At 39.4% G+C, this 24,499-nt stretch overlaps 1 protein-coding gene across 1 annotated transcript in view; it reads right to left on the bottom strand.

The window, feature by feature from the left end:
* heatr4 (HEAT repeat containing 4) overlaps window positions 1-24,499 on the bottom strand; it is a 96,267-nt gene that overhangs the window by 38,801 nt on the left and 32,967 nt on the right. Inside the window, exons 8-9 of the mRNA XM_069915539.1 lie at window positions 18,002-18,136; window positions 16,855-17,043 (exon numbers count right to left, since the gene is read on the bottom strand). Of these exons, the coding sequence (XP_069771640.1) occupies window positions 16,855-17,043; window positions 18,002-18,136 (324 nt within the window). The remainder of the gene's footprint in view (window positions 1-16,854; window positions 17,044-18,001; window positions 18,137-24,499) is intronic.

Below are 24,499 nucleotides of genomic sequence, written 5' to 3'. Positions count from 1 at the left end.
CAGAGGAAGAAGAAGAAGAAGAACAGAAAGAAGTGGAAGAAGAAGAGAAAAGCAAGACAATGGATGTATCTTTTTTTAAAGAATATATGGAATCAGTGAAAGAATGGCAATTACAAGAATTTGATGAGACAAAAAGAAGAATTAAGAATGCAGAAGAAAAAATGAATAAAATGTAAGTGGCCATATCAGAATTGGCAAAATGAGTGGAAAATATGGAAAAACGAGAAACATTTGTAGATATGGAAGTAGAAGACTTAAAAAAGAAATTACAAGAATCTAATAAAAAAGCTAAAGAGGCACAGGAGCTGTTAGCTCAGAAGATAGATATAATAGTAAACTATAATAGAAGAAATAATATAAAGATAGTGGGCCTTAAGGAAGATGAAGAAGACAAGAATATGAGAGAATTTATAAAAGATTGGATCCCCAGAGTCCTGGGAAGACCAGAATTACAGGAAGAAATGGAAATAGAGAGGGCACATAGAACTTCAGCCCCGAAACTACAACCGCAGCAAAAACCAAGATCCATTTTAGTAAAATTCTTAAGATATACAACAAGAGAAAATATATTGGAGAAAGCAATGAAGAAAGTAAGAGAGGACAAAAAGCCAATGGAATATAAAGGTCAAAATTTTTTTTTATCCAGACATAAGTTTTGAACTCCTGAAGAAGAGGAAGGAGTTCAATACAGCGAAAACGATCTTATGGAAAAAAGGATATAAGTTTATGTTAAGGTACCCAGCGGTACTTAAAATAATTATTCCAGGGCAACAAAACAGACTATTCTCGGATCCAGAGGAAGCAAGGAAATTTGCAGAACAACTACAAAACAAGCAGAGAGATGAAGACATGTAATAAGAGTAAAAATGACCACGATCTATATGTATGTGTGTAAAGGGGTATATGTGTGTATATATATAGTGTGCATACATGAATGTATCTGTATTTAGAGGAAAATATATAGAGTATAGACAAGAATTAATAAGGGAGGGAAATGGAATAGAGGGAATAAAGAGGGAATTAAAAGAGTGACCTTTGTTACATATGAAAATTGAAATCTTTTCTGGGGGGGGCTGGGTGGGGAGGAGTTACAGTCACTGCAAAATCAGCTGACGTTTGCGAGTGAATTCGCAAATCCAAATGGAGAGGGGAGAAGTGATTGTCCGACAAGGGATAAAGGACAACTCAGGAGGGGGAGGGGAGAATGGGGTTAAAGAAGTTTTAAATAGGAGAATAAGGAAAATGTTTGATGTTTTAGAAATGTTGTCTTATAAAGTGTTCAAAACAAGAAAGCAGAAATGGATAAGAAGGAAAGGTGATGATGGAGAAACGGAAAGGGAAGATAAACAAAGTATAAAATGGCTACGCTGAACTATATGACTTAAAATATTAACGGAATACATAACCAAATTAAAAGGAAGAAACTGCTAAATTTACTGAAAAAAGAAAAAATTGATATAGCATTTGTGTAAGAAACACACTTAACTGAATTGGAGCACAAGAAATTAAAGAGAGATTGGGTAGGACACGTAACAGCAGCGTCATATAATTCAAAAGCAAGAGGAGTAGCTATATTAATTAGTAAAAATGTGCCAATTAAAATAGAAGAGGAAATAATAGATCCAGCAAGGAGATATGTAATGATAAAATGTCAGATATATTCGGAGTTTTGGAATCTACTCAATGTATATTCACCTAACGAAGAAGATCAAAAGTTTATGCAAGATATTTTTTTGAAGATAGCAGATACGCAAGGGAACATATTAATAGGAGGGGATTTCAACCTGAATTTGGATTCAAATATGGATAAAACTGGGAAAAAATTAACAGAAAGAACAAAGTAACCAAATTTATAATTAAATCGATGGAAGAAATGCAACTTTTGGATATATGGAGGAAACAACACCCAAATGAAAAGGAATGTTCATATTACTCGGCTAGACATAAAACATACTCAAGAATAGACCTATTTTTGTTATCAGCTCGTATGCAAGATAGAGTAAGAAAAACAGAATATAAGGCTAGAATATTATCGGACCATTCACCCTTAATATTGACAATAAAGTTAGAGGACACCCCTCCAAGAATGTATAGATGGAGATTAAACTCCATGTTACTCAAAAGGCAGGATTTTAGAGAATTCATTGAAAGACAAATTAAAATGTATTTTGAAATAAATACGGAATCAGTGGAAGATAAGTTTATACTATGGGATGCAATGAAAGCGTTCATTAGAGGGCAAATAATAAGTTATGTAACCAAGATGAAGAAGGACTATTATCAGGAAACAGAGGAGTTGGAAAGGGAAATAGTAAATATAGAAAAAGAATTAGCAATGAAGGAAGATTCAACTAAAAGAAGAGAATTGGCAGATAAAAAAATAAAATATAAAACACTACAAATATATAAGGTGGAGAAGAATATAATGAAGACAAAACAGAAATATTATGAGCTAGGAGAAAAAACGCACAAAATTCTAGCATGGCAGCTTAAGACAGAACAAGCTAAGAAAATGGTATTGGTATCAAGGAAAAAAGACAAACAAATCACATATAATCCAAAGGAGATCAAGGAAAACTTTAGAGAATTCTATGAACAATTATACCAAACTGAAAACGAAGGGAAAATAGATGAATTTCTAACTAAAATTGAACTACCAAAACTACAAATAGAGGAACAAAATAAATTAACAGAACCATTTGAAATAGTAGAAATACAAGAGATAATAAAAAAATTACCAAATAATAAAACACCAAGAGAGGATGGATTCCCAATAGAATTCTATAAAACATTTAAAGATTTATTAATTCCTCCCCTCCTGGAAGTAATCAACCAGATTGATAAAACACAAAGCATACCAGATTCATGCAAAATAGCAATAATTACAGTAATACCAAAGCAAGGGAAAGATCCACTCGCACCAGCGTCATATAGACCAATATCATTACTTAACACAGATTATAAGATAATAGCTAAACTATTAGCAAACAGATTAGCAGACTATGTACCGAAAATGGTAAATCTGGACCAAACTGGATTTATTAAAAAAAGACGCACAACAGACAATATTTGTAAATTTATTAACTTAATTCAGGCAGTAGAAGGGAGTAAAGCGCCAACAGTAGCAGTTGCTTTAGACGCAGAGAAGGCCTTTGACAGAGTAGAATGGAATTATTTATTCAAAGTATTGCAAAAATTCAGTTTACCAGAGAAGTATATTAATTGGATTAAAGCATTATATAAGGGACCTTGGTGAAAGTGACAGTAAATGGATATATATCAAAGCAATTTAACTTAAGCAGATCAACAAGGCAGGGATACCCACTATCACCCTTATTGTTCGCGTTAGCTATAGAACCACTAGCAGAATTGATAAGAACAGAAAATAATATAAAAGGGATAAAAATAAAAGACAAGGAATATAAAATCAGTTTATTTGCGGATGATGTTATAGTATACTTAACAGAAGCAGAACTATCAATAAAAAAATTATATAAGAAATTGAAGGAATATGGAGAAGTGTCGGGTTACAAGATTAACGTAAATAAAAGTGAAGCAATGCCTATGAATAATGCGGATTTCTCAAAATTTAAGAAGGAATCACCATTCAGATGGCAAATGCAAGCAATAAGATACCTAGGTATACAAATAAATAAAAATCTCGGCCAATTATATATACTCAATTATTATCCACTAATGAAAAAATTACAGGACGATTTAGAGCATTGGAAAGATTTACCACTAACACTAATAGGAAGGATAAACTGTATTAAAATGAACATTTTCCCAAGGATAAAATACCTATTTCAGGCATTGCCAATACACTTGACAGAGAAATTCTTCAAGGAGTTAAAGAAAATAATAAGGAAATTTTTATGGAAAGGGGGGAAACCGAGGATAGCACTAGATAAATTAACAGAATGGTATAAACAAGGAGGCTTACAACTGCCAAACTTTAAAAATTATTATAGAGCCGCACAATTAAGATACCTATCAGATTTTTATCAAACAAGGGAAAAGCCAGATTGGACTAGATTACAATTAGATAAAATAGGGGAAAAGATACCTGAACACATATTATATAAATGGGATGAAAAATTGGTACAACATAGAAGTTCTCCAGTATTACATCATCTACTCAATATTTGGAAGAAGATTCATGTAGAAAGGAATAAAACAAATTATCAATTACCAAAACTAATACTGATGCAAAATAAGTTACTCCCTTTTACAATAGATAACCGTTCTTTAGAGAATGGGAGAAAAAAGGGATCAAAAGAATAGAAAATTATTTTTCAGGAAATAGATTATTATCCTTTGAACAAATGAAAGATAAATACAATATAACTCAAGATACAGTGCTGGCATATTACCAATTGAGATCCTACTTGAAGGACAAATTAGGAAGCAGTCTGAGTTTACCAGAGGGAAGTAACTTTGAATATGTGATTACAGATACAATGATAATCAAAAGATTTATAACAAATATGTATATTAAACTGCAAGAAAAGGAGAATGAGGAAACAAATGGTAAAACTAAACAAAAATGGGAACAAGATTTAAATATAAAGATAAAAAAGGAAACATGGGAGAAGTTATGTTCTGGAACGATGAGAAATACAATAAATACGAGGTTACGTATGATACAATATAACTGGATACACAGGCTATACATTACACCTCAAAAGTTAAATAAATGGGACCCAACAGTATCGGATAGATGTTTTCGATGTAAAAAAGAAATGGGAACAACAATTCATGCAATCTGGACATGTGAGAAAGTAGAAAAATTTTGGGAAGATCTAAACCAAATATTAAATAAAATTACAGAAAACAATATACCAAAGAATCCAGAGATCTTCCTCCTAAGTAACATAAAAAACAAAGAATTTGGAATTGATTTGGATGATGCACAAAAAAGATTTGTTAAGATAGCTCTAGCCGTAGCAAAAAAAATGTATTATGTCAACCTGGAAATCGGAAGATAATTTGAAAATACAATAATGGTATATAGAAATGAATAAATGTATTCCATTAGAAAAAATAACATATAGTTTAAGAAATAATATTGAAATATTTGAACAAATATGGGAGCATTACATGAAACACAATAGAGAAAACCTACCGGGGACATTCACTACCTAAATTAACGAAAGGAGAAGGAAATGAAAAGAATTGACTCAGTGGAATTTCTTGTTTATTTTTATTGAATGACAACATTGTTTGACTGGTTTAATGTATCCTAGATTTTGTACTTTAAATGGATGGGGGGGAGAAAATGGTATGGAGGGTGAGATGGGAGGAGGGGGGGGGGGGAGAAAATGGCACTGTATATATTTGAAAAGGAAAAAGTATGTATCATGGTTAATGTGGTTTATGGTGTGAAAAATAAAAATTTTTTTAAAAAAAGCTGCCACACTAGAATTTTGTGCGTTTTTTTCCTAGCTCATAATATTTCTGTTTTGTCTTCATTATGTTCTTCTCCACCTTATATGTTTGTAGTGTTTCATATTTTATTTTTTTATCTGTCAATTCTCTTCTTTTAGTTGTATCTTCCTTCATTGCTAATTCTTTTTCTATATTTACTATTTCCCTTTCCAACTGTTCTGTTTCCTGATTGTAGTCCTTCTTCATCTTAGTTACATAACTTATTATTTGTCCTCTGATGAATGCTTTCATTGCGTCCCATAGTATAAACTTATCTTTCACTGATTCCATATTTATTTCAAAGTACATTTTAATTTGTCATTCAATGAATTCTCTAAAATCCTGTCTTTTAAGTAGCATGGAGTTTAATATCCATCTATATATTCTTGGAGGGATGTCCTCTAGCTCTATTGCCAATAACAGGGGTGAGTGGTCCGATAATAGTTTAGCTTTATATTCCGTTTTCCTAACTCTCCCTTGAATGTGGGCTGATAACAGGAATAGGTCTATCATTGAGTATGTTTTATGTCTACCCGAATAATATGAATATTCCTTTTCCTTTGGGTGTTGTTTCCTCCATATATCCAAAAGTTGCATTTCTTGCATCGATTTAATTATAAATTTGGTTACTTTGTTCTTTCTGTTAGTTTTTTTTCCAGTTTTATCCATGTTTGAGTCCAAATTAAGGTTAAAATCCCCTCCTATTAGTATGTTCCCTTGCGTATCTGCTATCTTCAAAAAGATATCTTGGATAAATTTTTGATCTTCTTCATTAGGTGAATATACATTGAGTAAATTCCAAAATTCTGAATATATCTGACATTTTATCATTACATATCTCCCTGCTGGATCTATTATTTCCTCTTCTATTTTGATTGGTACAGTTTTATTGATTAATATAGCTACTCCTCTGGCTTTTGAATTATATGATGCTGCTGTTACATGTCCTATCCAATCTCTCTTTAATTTCTTGTGTTCCACTTTAATTAGATCTGTTTCTTGTATGAATGCTATATCAATTTTTTCTTTTTTCAGTAAATTTAACAGTTTCTTCCTTTTGATTTGGTTATGTATTCCATTAATATTTAAAGTCATATAGTTCAACATAGTCATTTCATTCTTTGTTTATCTTTCCTTTCCATTTCCTCATCACCACCCTCCCTTCTTATCCATTTCTGCTTTCTTTTTTTGAACACATTATAAGGCAACATTTCTAAAACATAAAATATTTCCACTATTCTCATATCTAAAATTCCTTTAACCCCAATAATCCCTCCCCATTCTGAGTTGCCCTTTGTCCCTTATCGGGCAACCACATCTCTCCTCTCCATTTGAATTTGCGAATCCGCTCGCAAGCGTCAACTGATTTCGCAGTGACTGTTATTTTCCCCCACCCAGCCCCTCCCAGAAAAGATTTTAATCTTCATATATAACAAAGGTCACTCTCTTAATTCCCTCCTTACTTCCTTTCATCCCTTCTTTCCCTTCTTAGTTTTTACCTATACTCTATTTTTTATATATATAAATATATATATATATTTATATATATACACACATACATATATATATATACATACATATATATATATACATATATAAATATATACACACACACACACACACACACACACACACACACACACACACACACACACACACACATAGTTTGTTGTCATTTTTGTTCTTGTTACATCTCTTCATCTCTCTGTCTGTTTTGTAGTTGTTCTGCAAATTTCCGTGCTTCTTCCAGATCCGAGAATAGTTTGCTTTGCTGCCCCGGAATAACTATTTTAAGTACCGCTGGGTATTTTAACATAAGTTTATAACCTTTTTTCCATAGGGTCGTTTTTGCTGCATTGAACTCCTTCCTCTTCTTTAGGAGTTCAAAACTTATATCTGGATAGAAAAAAAATTTTTGACCCTTGTATTCCAGTGGTTTTTTGTCTTCTCTTATTTTTTTCATTGCCTTCTCCAATATATTTTCTCTTGTTGTATATCTTGGGAATTTAACTAGAATGGATCTTGGTTTTTGTTGTGGTTGTGGTTTAGGGGCTAATGTTCTGTGTGCCCTTTCTATTTCAATTTTTTCCTGTAATTCTGGTCTTCCTAGGACCCTGGGGATCCATTCTTTTATAAAATATTTCATATTTTTGCCTTCTTCATCTTCCTTAAGGCCCACTATCTTTATATTGTTTCTTCTATTATAATTTTCCATTATATCTATCTTCTGAGCTAACAGCTCCTGTGTTTCTTTAACTTTTTAATCAGATTCTTCTAATTTCTTTTTTAAGTCGTCTACTTCCATTTCTATGGCTGTTTCTCGTTCTTCCACCTTGTCTACTCTTTTTCCTATTTCTGTCATGATCATCTCTAATCTATTCATTTTTTCTTCTGTACTTTTTATTCTTCTTTTTATTTCACTGAATTCTTGCGTCTGCCATTCTTTTACTATTTCCATATATTCTTTAAAAAAATATATCTCCATGTACTTGCCCTTCCCTTCATCTTCCATTTCTCTGTGTTCTTCCTCCTCTTCTTCTGAGTCCACTCCAGGATCTGTGTCTCTTCTGGTTTTCTTGTTGGGTTGTTTGTTTTATTTTGTTGGGTATTTTTTGTCTTCTTATTTTTATCAAAAGTGTCTTGGTGTTGGTCTTCTTCCTCTGGGTTGGTCATCTGTTGTTTCTTTGATATCTTATTTTTATTCTCTTCCTCCTTGTTCTCATTATTTTCTATGTTTTCCTGTTGAGAGTCTTGCTGTTGTGTTGTGGTTTCAGCTGTGGAGATTTACTCCTCAGCTGGTCCCCCTTCCCGTCAGTGTTATTTTTGTCTTGCGGGGTTGCGCATTTTTGTTTGGCTCTGTGAGTCATTTTTGTAGTCCCGAGTTCGGGGCTTCCACTGACCTCAGGGAGCGGGCCTCTCTCTCCATGGCGGGCCTCCTCGTACCGGTAAGGCCTTCCCCTTCCTCCTCCGACTTCTTTCCTTCTTCTTTTCTTCCCGTTGTCTTTGATTTTTCTTTCTTCGCTGCCATTTTCTCCACACTTTCACTTTGTTGTGGTTTCTATGTTTGTGCCTCTGTTTTTTTCTCTATATTTTTTTTACTTTTCTGGAGAGGGCTGGAGTTCCCCTACCGGCCATCACGTGACTCCTTCTGGCAGAGGTGGTTGAAGCAAGGACGTTATTTACATTTAAGGAAAGACTGGATAATTACATGGAGGGGAGAAGATTAGAGGGGTATGGACCAGGTGGTGGTCAGTGGGACTAAGAGGGTGGGGATTTGTTCTGGCATGGACTAGTAGGGCCAAACTGGCCTGTTCTGTGCTGTATATGGTTATATGGTTATATAGAAACAGCATTCTCAAGTCCTCAGCACAAAACACGCAGACACATAACCAGACAAAACACACACAAACAATATATATTCAGGACAAGTATTTTATCTATAAAAATAAATCATAAATATTGTTTTGTACAAATGAGAGTCACAGATGGTTAGTGTGAGCAGTTCCTTTGGTCATTCACACCTATACTAACACCTCACTACTGTTCGGAGACCCAAAACAGTCCCAAGTGAAGCAATAATTCACTTCTTAATCTGTCAGGGTCATTACCAAAATGCACAGGGTGTATTTGGGCAGCATGTCTGGAACTGTAACATTTAAATTTAAAATTTGCCCCATCTAGTGCTCACAATGCAACCTCCTACCCTTCAGGGAGACTAGATGCAGAATGGGAGATCATTTCATTGAACACCTTCACTCTGTCCATTGTAATAGCAAGGAACTCCCAGTGGCCAACCACATCAATTCTCCACCTCCCTGTTGCCGCAGTCATGTCTGTCCATGGCCTCACGTACTGCCAAGTTGAGACCATCGCAAATTGCAGGAACAACACCTTATTCCATCTTGGCTCATTTCAATCAATATAGACCTCCAAATTTCATTAACCCACTCCCCTGGACTCTCTCTTTCTCACACCCCTCGGTCTCCTTTCCTCCAGCACCCTTCCCCCTTCCTTCTTCAATCAGAGAGCTGTTCTTCTTAGCTCTCTCCACCAATCACTTCTCAAGTTCTTCCTCTTATACCCTCCAACTGTATCCACCTATTGCATCTTAACTGTCAGTCTGTGCTTCTCTCCCCACCTTTTTATTCAAGCTTCTGCCTAATTTTTAACAGTCCTGAAGAAAGGCTCAGGCCCGAAATATTGACTGCCATGGATGCTGCATGACCTGCTGAGTTCCTCCAGCCCTTTTGTGCACTGCCTGACATGAGGGAATCTTTTCAATCACTTACACCACATCAATTTCTTTTCTTGTCTACTTGAAAAACTCAATTAGGCTTGTGAGGCATGACCTGCCCCTCACAAAGCTATGCTGACCATCCCTGAGAAGACCATGCTTCTCTAAATGCTCATAAATCCTGTCCTTAAGAATCTTCTCCAATAGTTTGCCCACCACTGGTTGGTACCTCGATGTATTGATTCTGAAAACTTTCTTGAACACAATTGACAAACTCCAAGCCATCCAGCCCTTTTATAGTATGGGAGTCCCTGATAACATGTGGAAAATTAAAATCCTCTGCTATCATAACCTTGTGTTTCCTGCAGCTGTGTGTTATCTCTCCACAGATTTGCTCCTCTAATTCTTGTTGACTATTGGGCAGTCTATAATACAACCCCATAAGAGTGGTCATACTTTTCCTGATCCTCAGTCCACAGATATAGCCTCAGTGGATGAGCTCTCTGGTCAGTCCTGTCTGAGCACAGCTGTGATATTTTCCCTGATGAGCAAAATACCCAAACATATGTCCGTCAGATCAGAAGAACTCTTCAGGAGCCAGGTGTACATATGTTAATAACTTTATCTGCAGAAAGACTACATGAACAGATGCTACACTGCAAGATGCAAATCATGGCCACAATGGTTTGGATCTTGGGCAGTTCCTTTATGCTTCCACACTTTGCTCTGGTCATCACTCTGATTCAGGTTAATCTTGGCCTCATCTGTCCACAAGACCATTTTCCAAAATTCTGCAGGCTCTTTTAAATACTTCTTGGCAAACTGTAATTGGGCCATCCTTTCTGTTTCTAACTCGAGGCTTGCATCTTAATGATGGTCCAAACAGTTGATTTTGGAATCCTAAGGTTTGTGCGATGTCTCTTACTGTTTTATTCTTGTTTTTCAGCCTCATAATGGCTTCCTTGACTTTTCATTGGCACAACTCTGCTCCTCATGTTTAAAAATGGCAACTACAGACTCAAAGGTGATCAAAAGCTTAGAAGCAAGCCTATCTCTCTTATCCCTGCATCAATGAAGCAATTAAACATACCTGAGTAATCACAAACACCCATGAAGCCAAATGTCCCAAACATTATGGCCCTGAAATGGGGGTACTATGTGTAAAAAGTGCAGTGATTTCTACATGGTCAAACCAAAATGTATATAAATAACCTTGAATCGAGGTCAGGTGACCCAAGCGGTTGGAGGCAAGATCTGAAAAGCTCAGACTCAGCAGAAAGCAGCTGATTGAGCAATTGAGGTCAGGTGACCCAAGCAGTTGAAGGCAAGATTTTGGTAAGTGACTGCAACTCCCTTCAGCACAGCAATGGAAAAGGATAAAAACAGACAAAATGGGAAAATGCTTTACAAGGGTAAAGTGGAAACATGATCAAGGATGAAAGCTCAGTAGTAATGTGGAGGAAGTTTAGGGACCACTTGTGCAGGGTTCAAGATAGGTTTATCCCACTCGCACAGGATAAAGATGTTAGGAAAAGGGAACCATGACTGATGAAACAACTAGTCAAGAGGAAGAAGAAAGCATATGTTAGATATAGGAAGCAGGAAGGGCTCATGAGAAATATATGGTAGCCAGGAAGGAGCTTATGAAAGGATTAAGAGAGCTTGAAGGGAGCATGAGAAAGCCTTAGCGTGTAGGATTAAGGAGAATCCCAAGGCATTCTATACGTATGTGAAGAAGGTGGGGCCAATAAAGGATAAAGGAGGCAACATGTACCTGGAGGCAGAGGAGATTGGGGAGGTCCTAAATGAATGCTTCACTATTCACAAGAAAAAAGGACCTTGATCAGGGTGGGGTCGAAATATAACAGGCCTATGTGCTGGAAAATGTGGAGATTAAGGAAGAGGAAGTGTTGGATCTCTTGAAAACAGTAAGATTGCTAAGTCCCTAGGGCCAGATGTGATGTACTCCAGGTTACTGTGGGAAGTGAAGGAAGATGTAGCTGGGGCAGTCGCTATGATCTTTGAATCTTTTTTTGGCTATGGGGAGGTGCCGGAGGATTGGAGAATGGCAAATGTGGTCCCCTTGTTTACAAAAGGTAATTGGGAGAAACCTGGAATTATAGACTGGTGTGCAGTATGTCAGTGGTATGCAAATTATTGGAAAGGATTCTTAAGGATAGGATCTATGAGCATTTGGAGAAGTACAGTCTACTCAAGGATCATCAGCATGCCTTTGTGATGGGAAGGTCGTGCCTCATGAGCCTAATTGAGTTTTTTAAGGCGCTAACAAAAAATATTGTTGAGAGTAGGGCAGTAGATGTGTTCTACATGGATTTTAGCAAGGCATTTGACAAGGTCCCCCATGAGAGACTCATCTAGAAAGTCATGAGGCATGGGGTCAGTGGAACCTTGGCAGTGTGGATAAAAAAAATTGGCTTCCAGGTAGAAAGCAGAGAGTAATAGAAGTGGAAGGAAGTATTCTGCCTGGAGGGCAGTGACTAGTGCCACAAAGATCTGTTCTAGGTCCCTTGCTCTTTATGATTTTTATAAATGACCTGGATGAAGAGATGGATGGATGGGTCAGTAGGTTTGCACGTGACACAAAGATTGGAGGATTTGTAGATGGAACTGAAGGTTGTTGAAGGTTACAAGAGGATATAGACAGGATGCAGAATTGGGCAGAAAAATGGCAGATGAGATGGTGCGTTTTGGAAGGGCAAACCAGAAGGCTGAGTACAGGGTTAATGAATGGTTAGTTAAGAGTGTGGATGAACAGAGAGACTTGGGGTTCAAATCCTAAACTAAGATCTGTGGGATTTTATTCTTCCCCATTGGCTCTCATCCTTTCTCCAAAAGAGGTATTGTATTTTGGAAGAGCAAACCAAGCTAGGACATACACAATAAAATGGTAGGGCGGAGGAGCAGAGATCTGGAATACAGATACATCATTCCCTGAAGGTGGCATCACAGGTGGACAGGGTTGTAAAGAAAGCTTTTTAAAGCAAACTACTGAGTATAGGAGTTGGGATGTTATGTTGAAGTTTTTTAAGACATTAGTGAGGCTAAATTTGGAATATTGTGTGCAGTTCTAGTCACCTAACTATAGGAAGGATATCAATAAGATTGAAAGAGTGCAGAGACGATTTACTAGGATGTTTCCAGGTCTTCAGGAGTTGAGTTATAGGGAAAGATTAAATAGGTTAGGACTTTATTCCTTGGAATGAAGAAGAATGAGGGTGATTTGATAGAAGTTTACAAGATTATGAGAGGTAATAGACAGAGTGGATGCGAGTAGGCTTTTTCTACTTAGATTGGGGGAGATAAGTATGAGAGGACATGGCTTTAGGGTGAAAGGGGAAAGGTTTAGGGGGAACTCCAAACAAACTCCAAGACTTGGGAGTTAACATCCCACTGGATTATAGATTTCCTCACCTCCAGATCACAATCAGTGAAGATCGGTAAGAACTTCTCCTCCACAATCTCCATCAGTAATGGAGCACCACAGGGCTATGTTCTTAGTCCCCTTATGCCTACAACTCAGTAATACAATAGCACCATCTACAAATTTGCCAATTATACCATGGTAGTGGATTGTATAAAGAATGGGGATGAGCCTGCATACAGGATGAAGACTGAAAACTTGGCTGAATGGTGCACAAAAAACAATCTTACACTCAATGTCACCAAAACTAAGGAGCAGATTATTGAATTCAGGAAAGAAAAGCCAGAGGTATACAATCCTGTGATCATTGGGGCATCAGAAGTGGAGAGGGTGAGAACATTTAGGTTCCTGGGAGTCACTATATTGGAGGATCTTTCCTGGATCCCTTACACCAATGGCATTGTAAAGAAACCACAAGAGCACCTCAACTTCCTCAGGAGTTTGTGGAGGTTTGGTATGTCATCAAAAACCCTGGTAAATTTGTCTTGCTATGTGGTGGAAAGTATACTGACTGGTTATATCACGGTCTGGGGGAATGGGATCACCAATACGCCGAAGCGTAAAGTTCTGTAAAAGGTAGTGGATACAACCAGGACATTACTGGCAAAACCCTCCCCACTACTGAGTACATCAACAGGGAACACTCCCATCAGATGGCAGCAACAATCAACAAAGATCTACACCACCCAGCGCATACTCTGTTCTCGCTGCTGCCATCAGGAAAGAGGTATAATGCCACAAGACTCACACCACCAGGTTCAGGAACAGCTGTTACCCCTTCACCATCAGACTCCTCAACAACAACCTCAATCAGGGACTCATTTAAGGACTTTTACTGTACACTTTATTAATTTTCTTTGGTCTCTCTGTATTGCACAGTTTGTTTGTATTTGTTATCTGTTTATATGTTCACATGCTATCTGCACTATCAATTAGTAGTAATTCTACTGCACCTGCAGGAAAAAGGAATCTCAGAGGTGTATATGTCATGTATGTATCTGACAATGGCAGAGGTCGACAGCATCGAGTCCACGCTGCTGAAGATCCAGCTGCGCTGGATGGGTCACGTCTCCAGAATGGAGGACCATCGCCTTCCCAAGATCGTATTATATGGCGAGCTCTCCACTGGCCACCGTGACAGAGGTGCACCAAAGAAAAGGTACAAGGACTGCCTAAAGAAATCTCTTGGTGCCTGCCACATTGACCACCGCCAGTGGGCTGATAACGCCTCAAACCGTGCATCTTGGCGCCTCACAGTTTGGCGGGCAGCAGCCTCCTTTGAAGAAGACCGCAGAGCCCACCTCACTGACAAAAGGCAAAGGAGGAAAAACCCAACACCCAACCCCAACCAACCAATTTTCCCTTGCAACCGCTGCAATCGTGTCTGCCTGTCCCGCATCGGACTGGTCAGCCTCAAACGAGCCTGCAGCTGACGTGGACTTTTTACCCCCTCCATAAATCTTCGTCCGCGAAGCCAAGCCAAAGAAAGATCTGACAATAAATCTGAACTTTTTTTGAAAATTTTATTTATTAATGATAAGTCATACAATAAAAAAAACATAATACAAACAGGATATTTTTATAAATGATTACCCACCCCCCTCTAAACTACCCCAAAAGAAAAAAAAAGAGAAGAGGAGATCACATAACTAAAACTCTTCAATTATTTGCCATGGTTCAGAGCAACACCATCAATGCATGAGAAAAAAATTAATAATTCAACCCCATATATTCCAAATACGGGCTCCATTTTAACAAAAACAAATGACCTTTTCCAACAGAATACAAGATCTCATTTCCAAGTGCCATCGCTGAATACCTCAAATTAGTCTCATTTTCCCAAGTAATTGCCAAATATTTTCTAGCCACAGCTAAAGCCAATCTCAAAAAAGCAATTTGAAATGTATTTAGTTTTAAGTCCAAACTTAATTTCTTAATAAAAATACTAAAGCATCAAATGAAATTTTCAATTTAAAAATAGCTTCTAAAAGTTCCTTAAATGTACTGATTACTTCTCGCATTTTGAACAGCAAGTCTTAAAATCAACTCTGTCTTGGTAGCGCAAACATTGAATCAAAATAGAACATGGAGCTTGGCCAGGAAGTGGTTTCCTTCTTATTGCTCAGTGAGCTTTGTCCAGTTCCAGATCATTAGGAAAAAATACTGTTCCCAAAACCTTGGGAATCCACTTCTGGAAAAATTGAACCGGGTCCGGACCTTCAAAATCCTCCTGAAGACCAACAATTTTAACATTATTTCTCCAAATTTGATTCTTTGAGGCATCAATCTTCTTCAATTAATCACTTTTATGAATTTCCCAGCCAATAAATGAATCCTCCATCTGCCCCAATCTTTCTTTATATTGGTCCACATCATCTTTACAATCAATAAATTCTTCTTCAATCTTCTTAAATTTATCCTGAACCTTATCCACCGCTTTCAAACATTTTGCCATAACTGAGAACCTTTGACTCATTTGAATAGCTGGTTCTCCATCTGCTTAGACAAATCAATAGATAAAGTTGGCTCTGAATGATGAGATCTGCTTAAGATCTGCTTCACTATGGGCCTAACCTTATATATAAAATTGTACCCTCCTCCATAGCTTGTTCCTCCTCTTTCCAGTCCAACGATGTCCACCTCTTCCTCTTCTGTTGATATGGAGGTTGCCTCAACCTGACTACGCAGCCTGGGGCATATTGGGAATAATGCACATGTGAAGTTTCATGCATGTGCAGTTTTCATCTTGATCGGGAAGGGGTCGATGTCGGTCACCTGCGCCATCTTCTGCAGCAATGGTTGGAGTTGGCGCCAGTGTAGTATGGATCCTACCAGAGGATTGGCATTGTGACCGAGGATGAGAAGAAATGGAGTCCAGAGGTTCCATTTGGTAGTTGTTAACTATTTAATAGCCATTATCTTTGCTGGTTGAGCTTTAGTTTCCCTCATAGCTGCTTGTAAGGTACTTCAACAGTGTAATCAAAAGTTTCTAAAAATATTTTTAAAACTTTAAACAGGTTTTGAGTAGTTCTGCCAGGGAGAGGTGTTTCCCTATGTCTTCTCCCTACACCATGCCCCTGAAATCTGAACTTCTTCACTCAAAGAGTGGTGGCAGCGTGGAACGAGCTGGCACCTGACGAGGTGAATGCAGGGTCACTCTTAAGTTTTAAGAATAAATTGGATAGATACATGAATGGAAAAGGTTAGAGGGTCATGGAATGGGAGCAGGCCATTGGGACTAGCAGAATAATGATCGGCCCAGACTAAAAGGGCCGAATGGCCTTTTTTCTGTGCTGCAGCGTTCTATGGTTCTAGAGCAATAACTTTAAATGTATTGTCACTTGTACAGTTAAAAAAGTTTGTTGTACTTGTCATCCAATAAAGTACAGCAGTTAAAAACTGTAGCACAGAGTGCAGAATTATAGAGAAAGATTAGTTGGAATAGTGGGGTTCATTCATGCGTTTGTTAAAGGCAGGAAGAAGCTGTCCTTGAATTTAGTGCTGTGTGATCTCACACTCATGAATCTTCTCCCCAGTGGGATGAAAATGAAAAGCATGGGGAGGATGAGTGTTTTAAGACGTTGGCTGCTTTTCCACAGCAGCAGGAAGTGTAGACAGAGACAATAGAAGGTAGGGGGCTTATGTCAAAAGTATTTCATTGGTTGTTGGCTATTTTGGAACAATCAGAGGAATTTAAATGCACCGGGTAAATTCAAAGATTCTCACAATGTCAGATAGTGATAGTTTGTACCGTGAAGGAGAGCATCCTGAAGAATCTCTCTGACTTTTCCATTCACCTGCTCCATTGTGACGTGGCAAATTGCTGCCGCCAATCTCACTCGTCTGTTGTCATTGCTCAGAGCCTCATTGATGAGTGGTTGCAGTGCCTCTGGGACAACTTTAACCTCATTGTTGCTCCTTGAGTAAATATGGATAGCATCTGCAATTAAATCATAAGACCATAAGGCATAGAAACAGAAGTAGGCTATTCAGTCCATCAAGTCTTCCCACCATTTAATCATGAACTCATCCATTTTCCTACTCAGCCCCACTGCCCAGCCTTTTTCCCATGACCTTTTATGCCCTGACTAATCAAGAACTTATCAATCTCTCTGCCTTAAATACACCCGATGAACTAGCTTCCACAACCTCTGAAACACTACTCTGCACTTTTCACTTGGAATGCTCCAGGCAACATTAGCTGTCCTACAATCTTCTGCTTCTAATACTTCATCTGGGGCAAACAGAAATGCAAAAGTCTCTGTCAGAGATCCACTAATCTCCTGACTTGCTTCCCATAGCATTCAGTGATTGGGGATCTAGAAGGAATTTGTACGTTCTCCCCATGTCTGCCTGTTTCCTCTGGCTTTGTCACAATTTTCAAAAATGATTGTAAGCTAAATAGTGTAATTGGGTGCCATGGGCTCATGGGCCGGAAGAACCTGTTACCATGGTGTTAGTTTATAATTTAACTTTTATGTGTCTTCAGCAACTCACTCAATTCCAGTAGCCTCTATCTGTCCATGTGCTTCTTTTGTTTACCTGATCAAATCTTCAATTACTTTTGTCATCTAAGATTCCCTTACCTTGCTATATTTGTCTTTCACCCAACTGGAATACCCCCACTTGTCAGATTTTGTTGCACCTACAAGCATCTGCTCGACCGACTTTAGTCCTCTCTTACACTACTGAAAAGCAGTGAATGGAAAAGTCAGAGAGATCCCATAACTTAAGTCCTTAACATGAGGACTTGAAGGATTCACCGCTCCAATTTGTACCAAGGATTGTGTTTTATTGCAATGTCAGATAAGATGTACCTTGAACATATGGGAGAATATAATATAGAAAAGATTAATTTAAAAGGTTTGAGGTTTTTAGAGATACAAGTTAAACAAAACCTTGGTCTTCCTCCAGCTTTGGACACTCCAGTGCCCATGAGGCACACGTTGCTAAGGCATTGAGCTGAATATGACTGTGCATTGCCCTGAGATCTCTCTCCAGTTCTTCAACAGTGACATCCTGCCAGTGAGAATCTAGCAACAGGGACACAAGTTAAAATTGTGCATTGGCTTCTTATAAATTATATTGAGTTTATTGTCATACACATTGTACAATGCACACGGCACTGAAATTCTTACATTTTGCAGCTGAACAGGTAAAAAAAAAACTCTAATAGTATATAATATTAAAAGAGATAATGAATACACAGTAATTCTAGTACAAAAAAGTGGTTTGCAATAGTGCAGACAGTCCAATGGTATTGGACCTGTCCTGATTAGTGTAACAAGGGGAGGCTCAAGAGCCTGAGAGATGTTGGAAATTGTCCTTGAACATACAGTTGCTGGTTTTCAGGATGCTGTACCTTCTATCCAAAGGTAGAAATGAGAAGAGGTTGGGACCAGGGCAATGGTGTTGGTGTCTCACATAGATGTCGCCAATAGATGGAAGGTCAGAACTTGAAATGGTTATGTTTGCTACCCTCTGCAGCCTTCTGTGTTCTTGAATTTCCCAACTAGGTTGTGATTCAACCAATCAGTATACTTTCAACAGTGCACCTGTTGAAGTTTGATCAAGTTTCAGGGAATCTATATTTGAGAAGACCTCTACTGGAACCAATACATCGAGGGAACTGGAAAAAGACTCAAATTCCCTTACTTCCTAAGGAGTCTTTGAATACTCTAAGGTTCTGACTCTCTCCACCTCTGTCTCATCAATACAGACAGATATGTGGTCCATTCATCTCTCCTTCCTAAAATCAACAATAAGCTCCTTGGTGTTTGTGATATTAAGAGCAAGGTTATTGTTGTGGCACTACCCAAGCTATTTCTCAATCTCCATCCTGTATTCTGACTCATCATTTCCGGTTATTTGACCAGCACCAGTGATGTCATCAACAAATTTGTAGATTGAGTTGGAGCTGAACTTGGTTACACAAGATATTGGTGTACAAGGAGTAGAGCAGGGGACTAAGCACACAGCCTTGGGTGCCCGTGTTGATAGTCACTGAGGGGGAGGTGATATGGCTGATCCACAATGATTGGGGTCTGCCGATAAGGAAGTTGATGATCAATTTGCAGATGGACAGACAGAGTCCCAGATCCCTTAGTTTAACCATGAATTTTGCTGGTGAGATGGTGTTGAACACTGAGATGTAGTCAATGAACTACAGCTTAATGCACTATTCCTGCAGTCTAGTGATCTACCAGAGTGGAAAGCCATCTGCCATTGACCTACTCCATAACCAACTTCTTAAAGCACTTCATCACAATAGATGTCAGTGTCATGGGCTGATAGTCTTTAAGGCAGGTCACAATTAAGGATGTTTCTGAGGGAGTGGTCATCATTAGAGTGGGCTGGGTCAGAGTGGTAAGGCTTTGGCGAGAACAGGCAAGAGGCGAGGGATAGTGGGAGTTGAAGTCAGAAAGGGCCACCCTTTTCAAGGAACAAAAAAGATTGAGCAGGTAGGCACAGGTAAGGGCAGGTTTTGGATATTTTATTCCTCTCGCCATTGACAGCAGGAATGGCAGTCGAGGCAGGGAACGCTCCTCTTACAGAATGTGGGTCATCAGGGAAGCCAGCAGTATCCCTGACAACTTCATCTGTGAGAAGTGCATCCATCTGCAGCTCCTGACAAGCCAAGTTAAGGTGTTGGACGGACTCCAGATAATTCAGGAGGCAGAGGGTGTGATGGACAGGAGGTACAAGGACACCATCACACCTAGGAGACAGGAGGGGGTAGATGAGTGACAGTCAGGAGAGGGAAAGGGAATTGGCAAGGAGTGCAGGGCACCCCTGTGGATGTTCCCCTCAATAACAAGTACACCATTTTGGATACTGTTGGGGGAGGAACAACCTAATAGGCACAAGCCACAGTAATCAGGTCTCTAGCAAGGAGTCTGGCTAAGAAGGAAAGGGAGAAGAGGTGAGTTGTAGTGATAGGGGATTCCATAGTTAGGGCAATAGATAAAAAGTTCCATGGAAGAGATCAAGTATCCCAGATGCTATGTTGCCTCCTTGATGCCAGGGTCCAAGATATCTCAGATCAAGTTCATGGCATTCTCAAGAGGGAGGTGTGGTGTTACAACCACTGGACTGTTGGCAACTGCCTACGCCTGTCCACACTCCTACACTGCCTACTGCAGGGGGCAACCTATTGTCCCTGCAGGGAGGTAACCTGGGAGACTGGCTCCACCTACTCCCTGCCAATCACTGGCCCCACATAGTGGCTCACATCGCCCCCACACAAAGCCATGAAGGATACAGAAACTGATATGCAAGTCTTAAGTTAATTAAAGCCTGTATGTACAGCCTTTCATTGTTTATGCCCGTTTGTTTGCACTGCAGCACACCACAGGAGGGTGAGCAGCCAGATGTAATGGTCCATATTCGGGACCAATGACATGGGCAGGAAAGGTGAGGAGGACTTGCAAGGATAGTTCAAGGAGTTGGGTGCTAAGTTGTGATCACAGGATTGCTACCTGTGCCACCTGCTAGTGAAGTTAGAAATAGGAGGATAATGAACTTTTTGAACTTTGGCTTGGCTTCGCGGACGAAGATTTATGGAGGGGGTAAAAAGTCCACGTCAGCTGCAGGCTCGTTTGTGGCTGACCAGTCCGATGCGGGACAGGCAGACACGATTGCAGCGGTTGCAAGGGAAAATTGGTTGGTTGGGGTTGGGTGTTGGGTTTTTCCTCCTTTGCCTTTTGTCAGTGAGGTGGGCTCTGCGGTCTTCTTCAAAGGAGGCTGCTGCCCGCCAAACTGTGAGGCGCCAAGATGCACGGTTTGAGGCGTTATCAGCCCACTGGCGGTGGTCAATGTGGCAGGCACCAAGAGATTTCTTTAGGCAGTCCTTGTACCTTTTCTTTGGTGCACCTCTGTCACGGTGGCCAGTGGAGAGCTCGCCATATAATACGATCTTGGGAAGGCGATGGTCCTCCATTCTGGAGACGTGACCCATCCAGCGCAGCTGGATCTTCAGCAGCGTGGACTCGATGCTGTCGACCTCTGCCATCTCGAGTACCTCGACGTTAGGGGTGTGAGCGCTCCAATGGATGTTGAGGATGGAGCGGAGACAACGCTGGTGGAAGCGTTCTAGGAGCCGTAGGTGGTGCCGGTAGAGGACCCATGATTCGGAGCCGAACAGGAGTGTGGGTATGACAACGGCTCTGTATACGCTTATCTTTGTGAGGTTTTTCAGTTGGTTGTTTTTCCAGACTCTTTTGTGTAGTCTTCCAAAGGCGCTATTTGCCTTGGCGAGTCTGTTGTCTATCTCATTGTCGATCCTTGCATCTGATGAAATGGTGCAGCCGAGATAGGTAAACTGGTTGACCGTTTTGAGTTTTGTGTGCCCGATGGAGATGTGGGGGGGCTGGTAGTCATGGTGGGGAGCTGGCTGATGGAGGACCTCAGTTTTCTTCAGGCTGACTTCCAGGCCAAACATTTTGGCAGTTTCCGCAAAGCAGGACATCAAGCGCTGAAGAGCTGGCTCTGAATGGGCAACTAAAGCGGCATCATCTGCAAAGAGTAGTTCACGGACAAGTTTCTCTTGTGTCTTGGTGTGAGCTTGCAGGCGCCTCAGATTGAAGAGACTGCCATCCGTGCGGCACCGGATGTAAACAGCGTCTTCATTGTTGGGGTCTTTCATGGCTTGGTTCAGCATCATGCTGAAGAAGATTGAAAAGAGGGTTGGTGCGAGAACACAGCCTTGCTTCACGCCATTGTTAATGGAGAAGGGTTCAGAGAGCTCATTGCTGTATCTGACCCGACCTTGTTGGTTTTCGTGCAGTTGGATAATCATGTTGAGGAACTTTGGGGGACATCCGATGCAGCTTAACATATGGCTAAAGACATGGTTTAGGAGGGAGGGCTTCAGGATTCTGGATCATTGGGGTCTCTTCCAGGGAAGGTGGGACCTGTTCCGCTGGGATGGTTTGCATCTGAACTGGAGGGAGACTAATATCCTTTTTTTTAATGCTTGAAAATATTATTTTTCTATTTGCATCAAATACAAACATATGTTCCTTTATCTTGAGTAATATAATAAAAACAATGCAAAATGATACATAGTTTAAATTTTATCCCCCTCCCCCAAAAGAAAGAAAAAGAGAGAAAAAGAAAAACACCCGGATAGTTTTACATCAATCAATATTTATATTTTCTAACATATTAATTCTTTCTTAAACCTATTAATTGGGAAAAGCAGGTGTAGCTGGCAGCATGGATAGACTTTTATTAACAAAATCCATATATGATTTCCAAATCCTATAAAATTTTATTATAAGTATTTTTTTCTAACGGCATACAGAACAATGTTGTATTTCCACATCCATCTATCCGCCCCTACAATATTGTCCGACTTCCATGTTACCACCATACACTTCTAAGCCACCACTATTACTACACTCAGAAACTTTCTTGATACTGATCTAGCTTCAATTTAATACTGTTTCATATAATTCACCTAGCAAAAATATTCTAGGATCTTTTGGTACTCATATCTTCAAAATTCGTCCCAATTATACATACAAATCTTCCCAAAACTTTCCAACTTTTTCACACAATCAAACTGCATGCAGTAAAGTACCTATTTCCTAGTTACATCTAAAACACTTGTCAGAGCAATTTGAAGAGGGGGATTAATATCCTTGTGGGAAGGTTTGCTCGTGCTCTTCTGGTGGGTTTAAACTAGATTTGCGGGGGATAGGAACTAGAGTGCCAGAGCAGATAGAGGAGGAGGGAAAATATTATGTGCAAATTGGTTACAGGAGGACAGGACTGGCAGCTAAATGATCTGGGCTTCCATTGCTTTTGACACGATAAAGCAGGGGAATGAAAGGGGGAGGAGTGGCATTCCTCACCAGGGAAAATATCACAGCTGTGCTCAGACAGGACAGACCATAAGGCTAGATGAGTGGAGCTGAGGAACAGGAAAGGTATTACCACACTCATGGGATTGTATTGTAGAATTGGAGGAGCAAATCTGAGGAGAGACAGCAGACAGCTGCAGGAAATATAAGGTTGTGATAGTAGGGAATTTTAATTTTTCACATATTTGCTGGGGCTCCCATACTGTAAAAGGGCTGGATGGCTTGGAGTTTGTCAAATGTGTTCAGGAAATTTTTCTAAATCAATACAGAGGTATCAACTATAGAGAATGGAACACTGGATCTCCTTTTAGGGAACGAAACAGGTCAGGGGACAGAAGAATGTGAGGGGAACATTTTGGGTCCAGTGATCATAATGCCATTGGTTTCAAGTTAATTATGTAGAAGGATAGGTCTTGGCCTCGGGTTGAAATTCTAAATTGGAGAAAGGCCAATTTTGAGGAAACTAGAAAGGATCTAGAATGTGTGGATTGGGATAAATTGTTTTTGGGCAAGGATGTGTAAGGTGAATGGAGGACCTTCAAAAAGTGACATTTTGAGAGTAGAGTTTGTATGTTCCTGTCAGGATTAAAGGCAAGGTTAGCAAACATAAGGAACCTTGGTTTTCTAGGGACATTGGGGATTTGGTTCATATGAAGAGAGAGGTGCATAGCAGGAAAAGGCAACATGGAGCAAATGAGGTACTTGAGGAGTATAGAAATGCCAGAAAAATCAAGAAAGAAACCAGGAAGGCCAAAAAAAAAGACATGAGGGTGCTTTGGCAGACAATGTGAATGAAATTCCTTAGGGTTTCTACAGGTACATTGAGAGCAAAAGGATAGTAAGGGACAAAATTGGTCCCCTTGAAGATCAGAGTGGTCAGCTATGTATGAAGCCATATAAAATCTTTTTCCATCTGTTTTCACTCAGGAAACTGGCAGAGACGTGGGAAATAAGGAAAACAAGCAGTGAGGTCATGGAACCTACACAGATTAAAGAGGAGGTGCTTGCTGTCATAAAGCAAATAAAGGTGGATAAATCCCCAAGGCCTGACAAGATATTCCCTCAGATCTTGAGGGAGGCTAGTGTAGAAATTGTAAGGGCTCTGGCAGAAATATTTAAAATGTTCTTAGCCACGGGTGGGGTGCTGGAGGATTGGAGGGTAGCTCACATTGTTCCATTGTTTAAAAAAAGGCTCCAAAAGTAACCCTGGAAATTATAGGCCAGTGAGCCTGACGTCAGTAGTAGGTAAATTATTGAAAGGTGTTCTAAGAGATCAGATATACAATTATTTAGATAGCCAGAAACAGATTAAGGATAGTCAATATGGCCTTGTGCGTGGTAGGTCATGTTTAACCAATCTTGTAGAGTTTTTCGAGGAGGTGACCAAGAAAGTTGACAAAGGAAAGGCTGTGGATGTTGTCTACGTGGACTTTACTAAGGCCTTTCACAAGGTCCCACAGGGGAGGTTAGAAAGGAAGATTCATACACTAGGTATTTAGGGTGAAGTACTGGATTCGGCAATGGAGAAGC

Source organism: Narcine bancroftii, chromosome 2 (assembly GCF_036971445.1).
Source record: "Narcine bancroftii isolate sNarBan1 chromosome 2, sNarBan1.hap1, whole genome shotgun sequence".
NCBI lineage: Eukaryota > Metazoa > Chordata > Chondrichthyes > Torpediniformes > Narcinidae > Narcine > Narcine bancroftii.
Note: the sequence above shows the minus strand (reverse complement) of the source record. Positions and strands in the feature narration are given on the sequence as shown.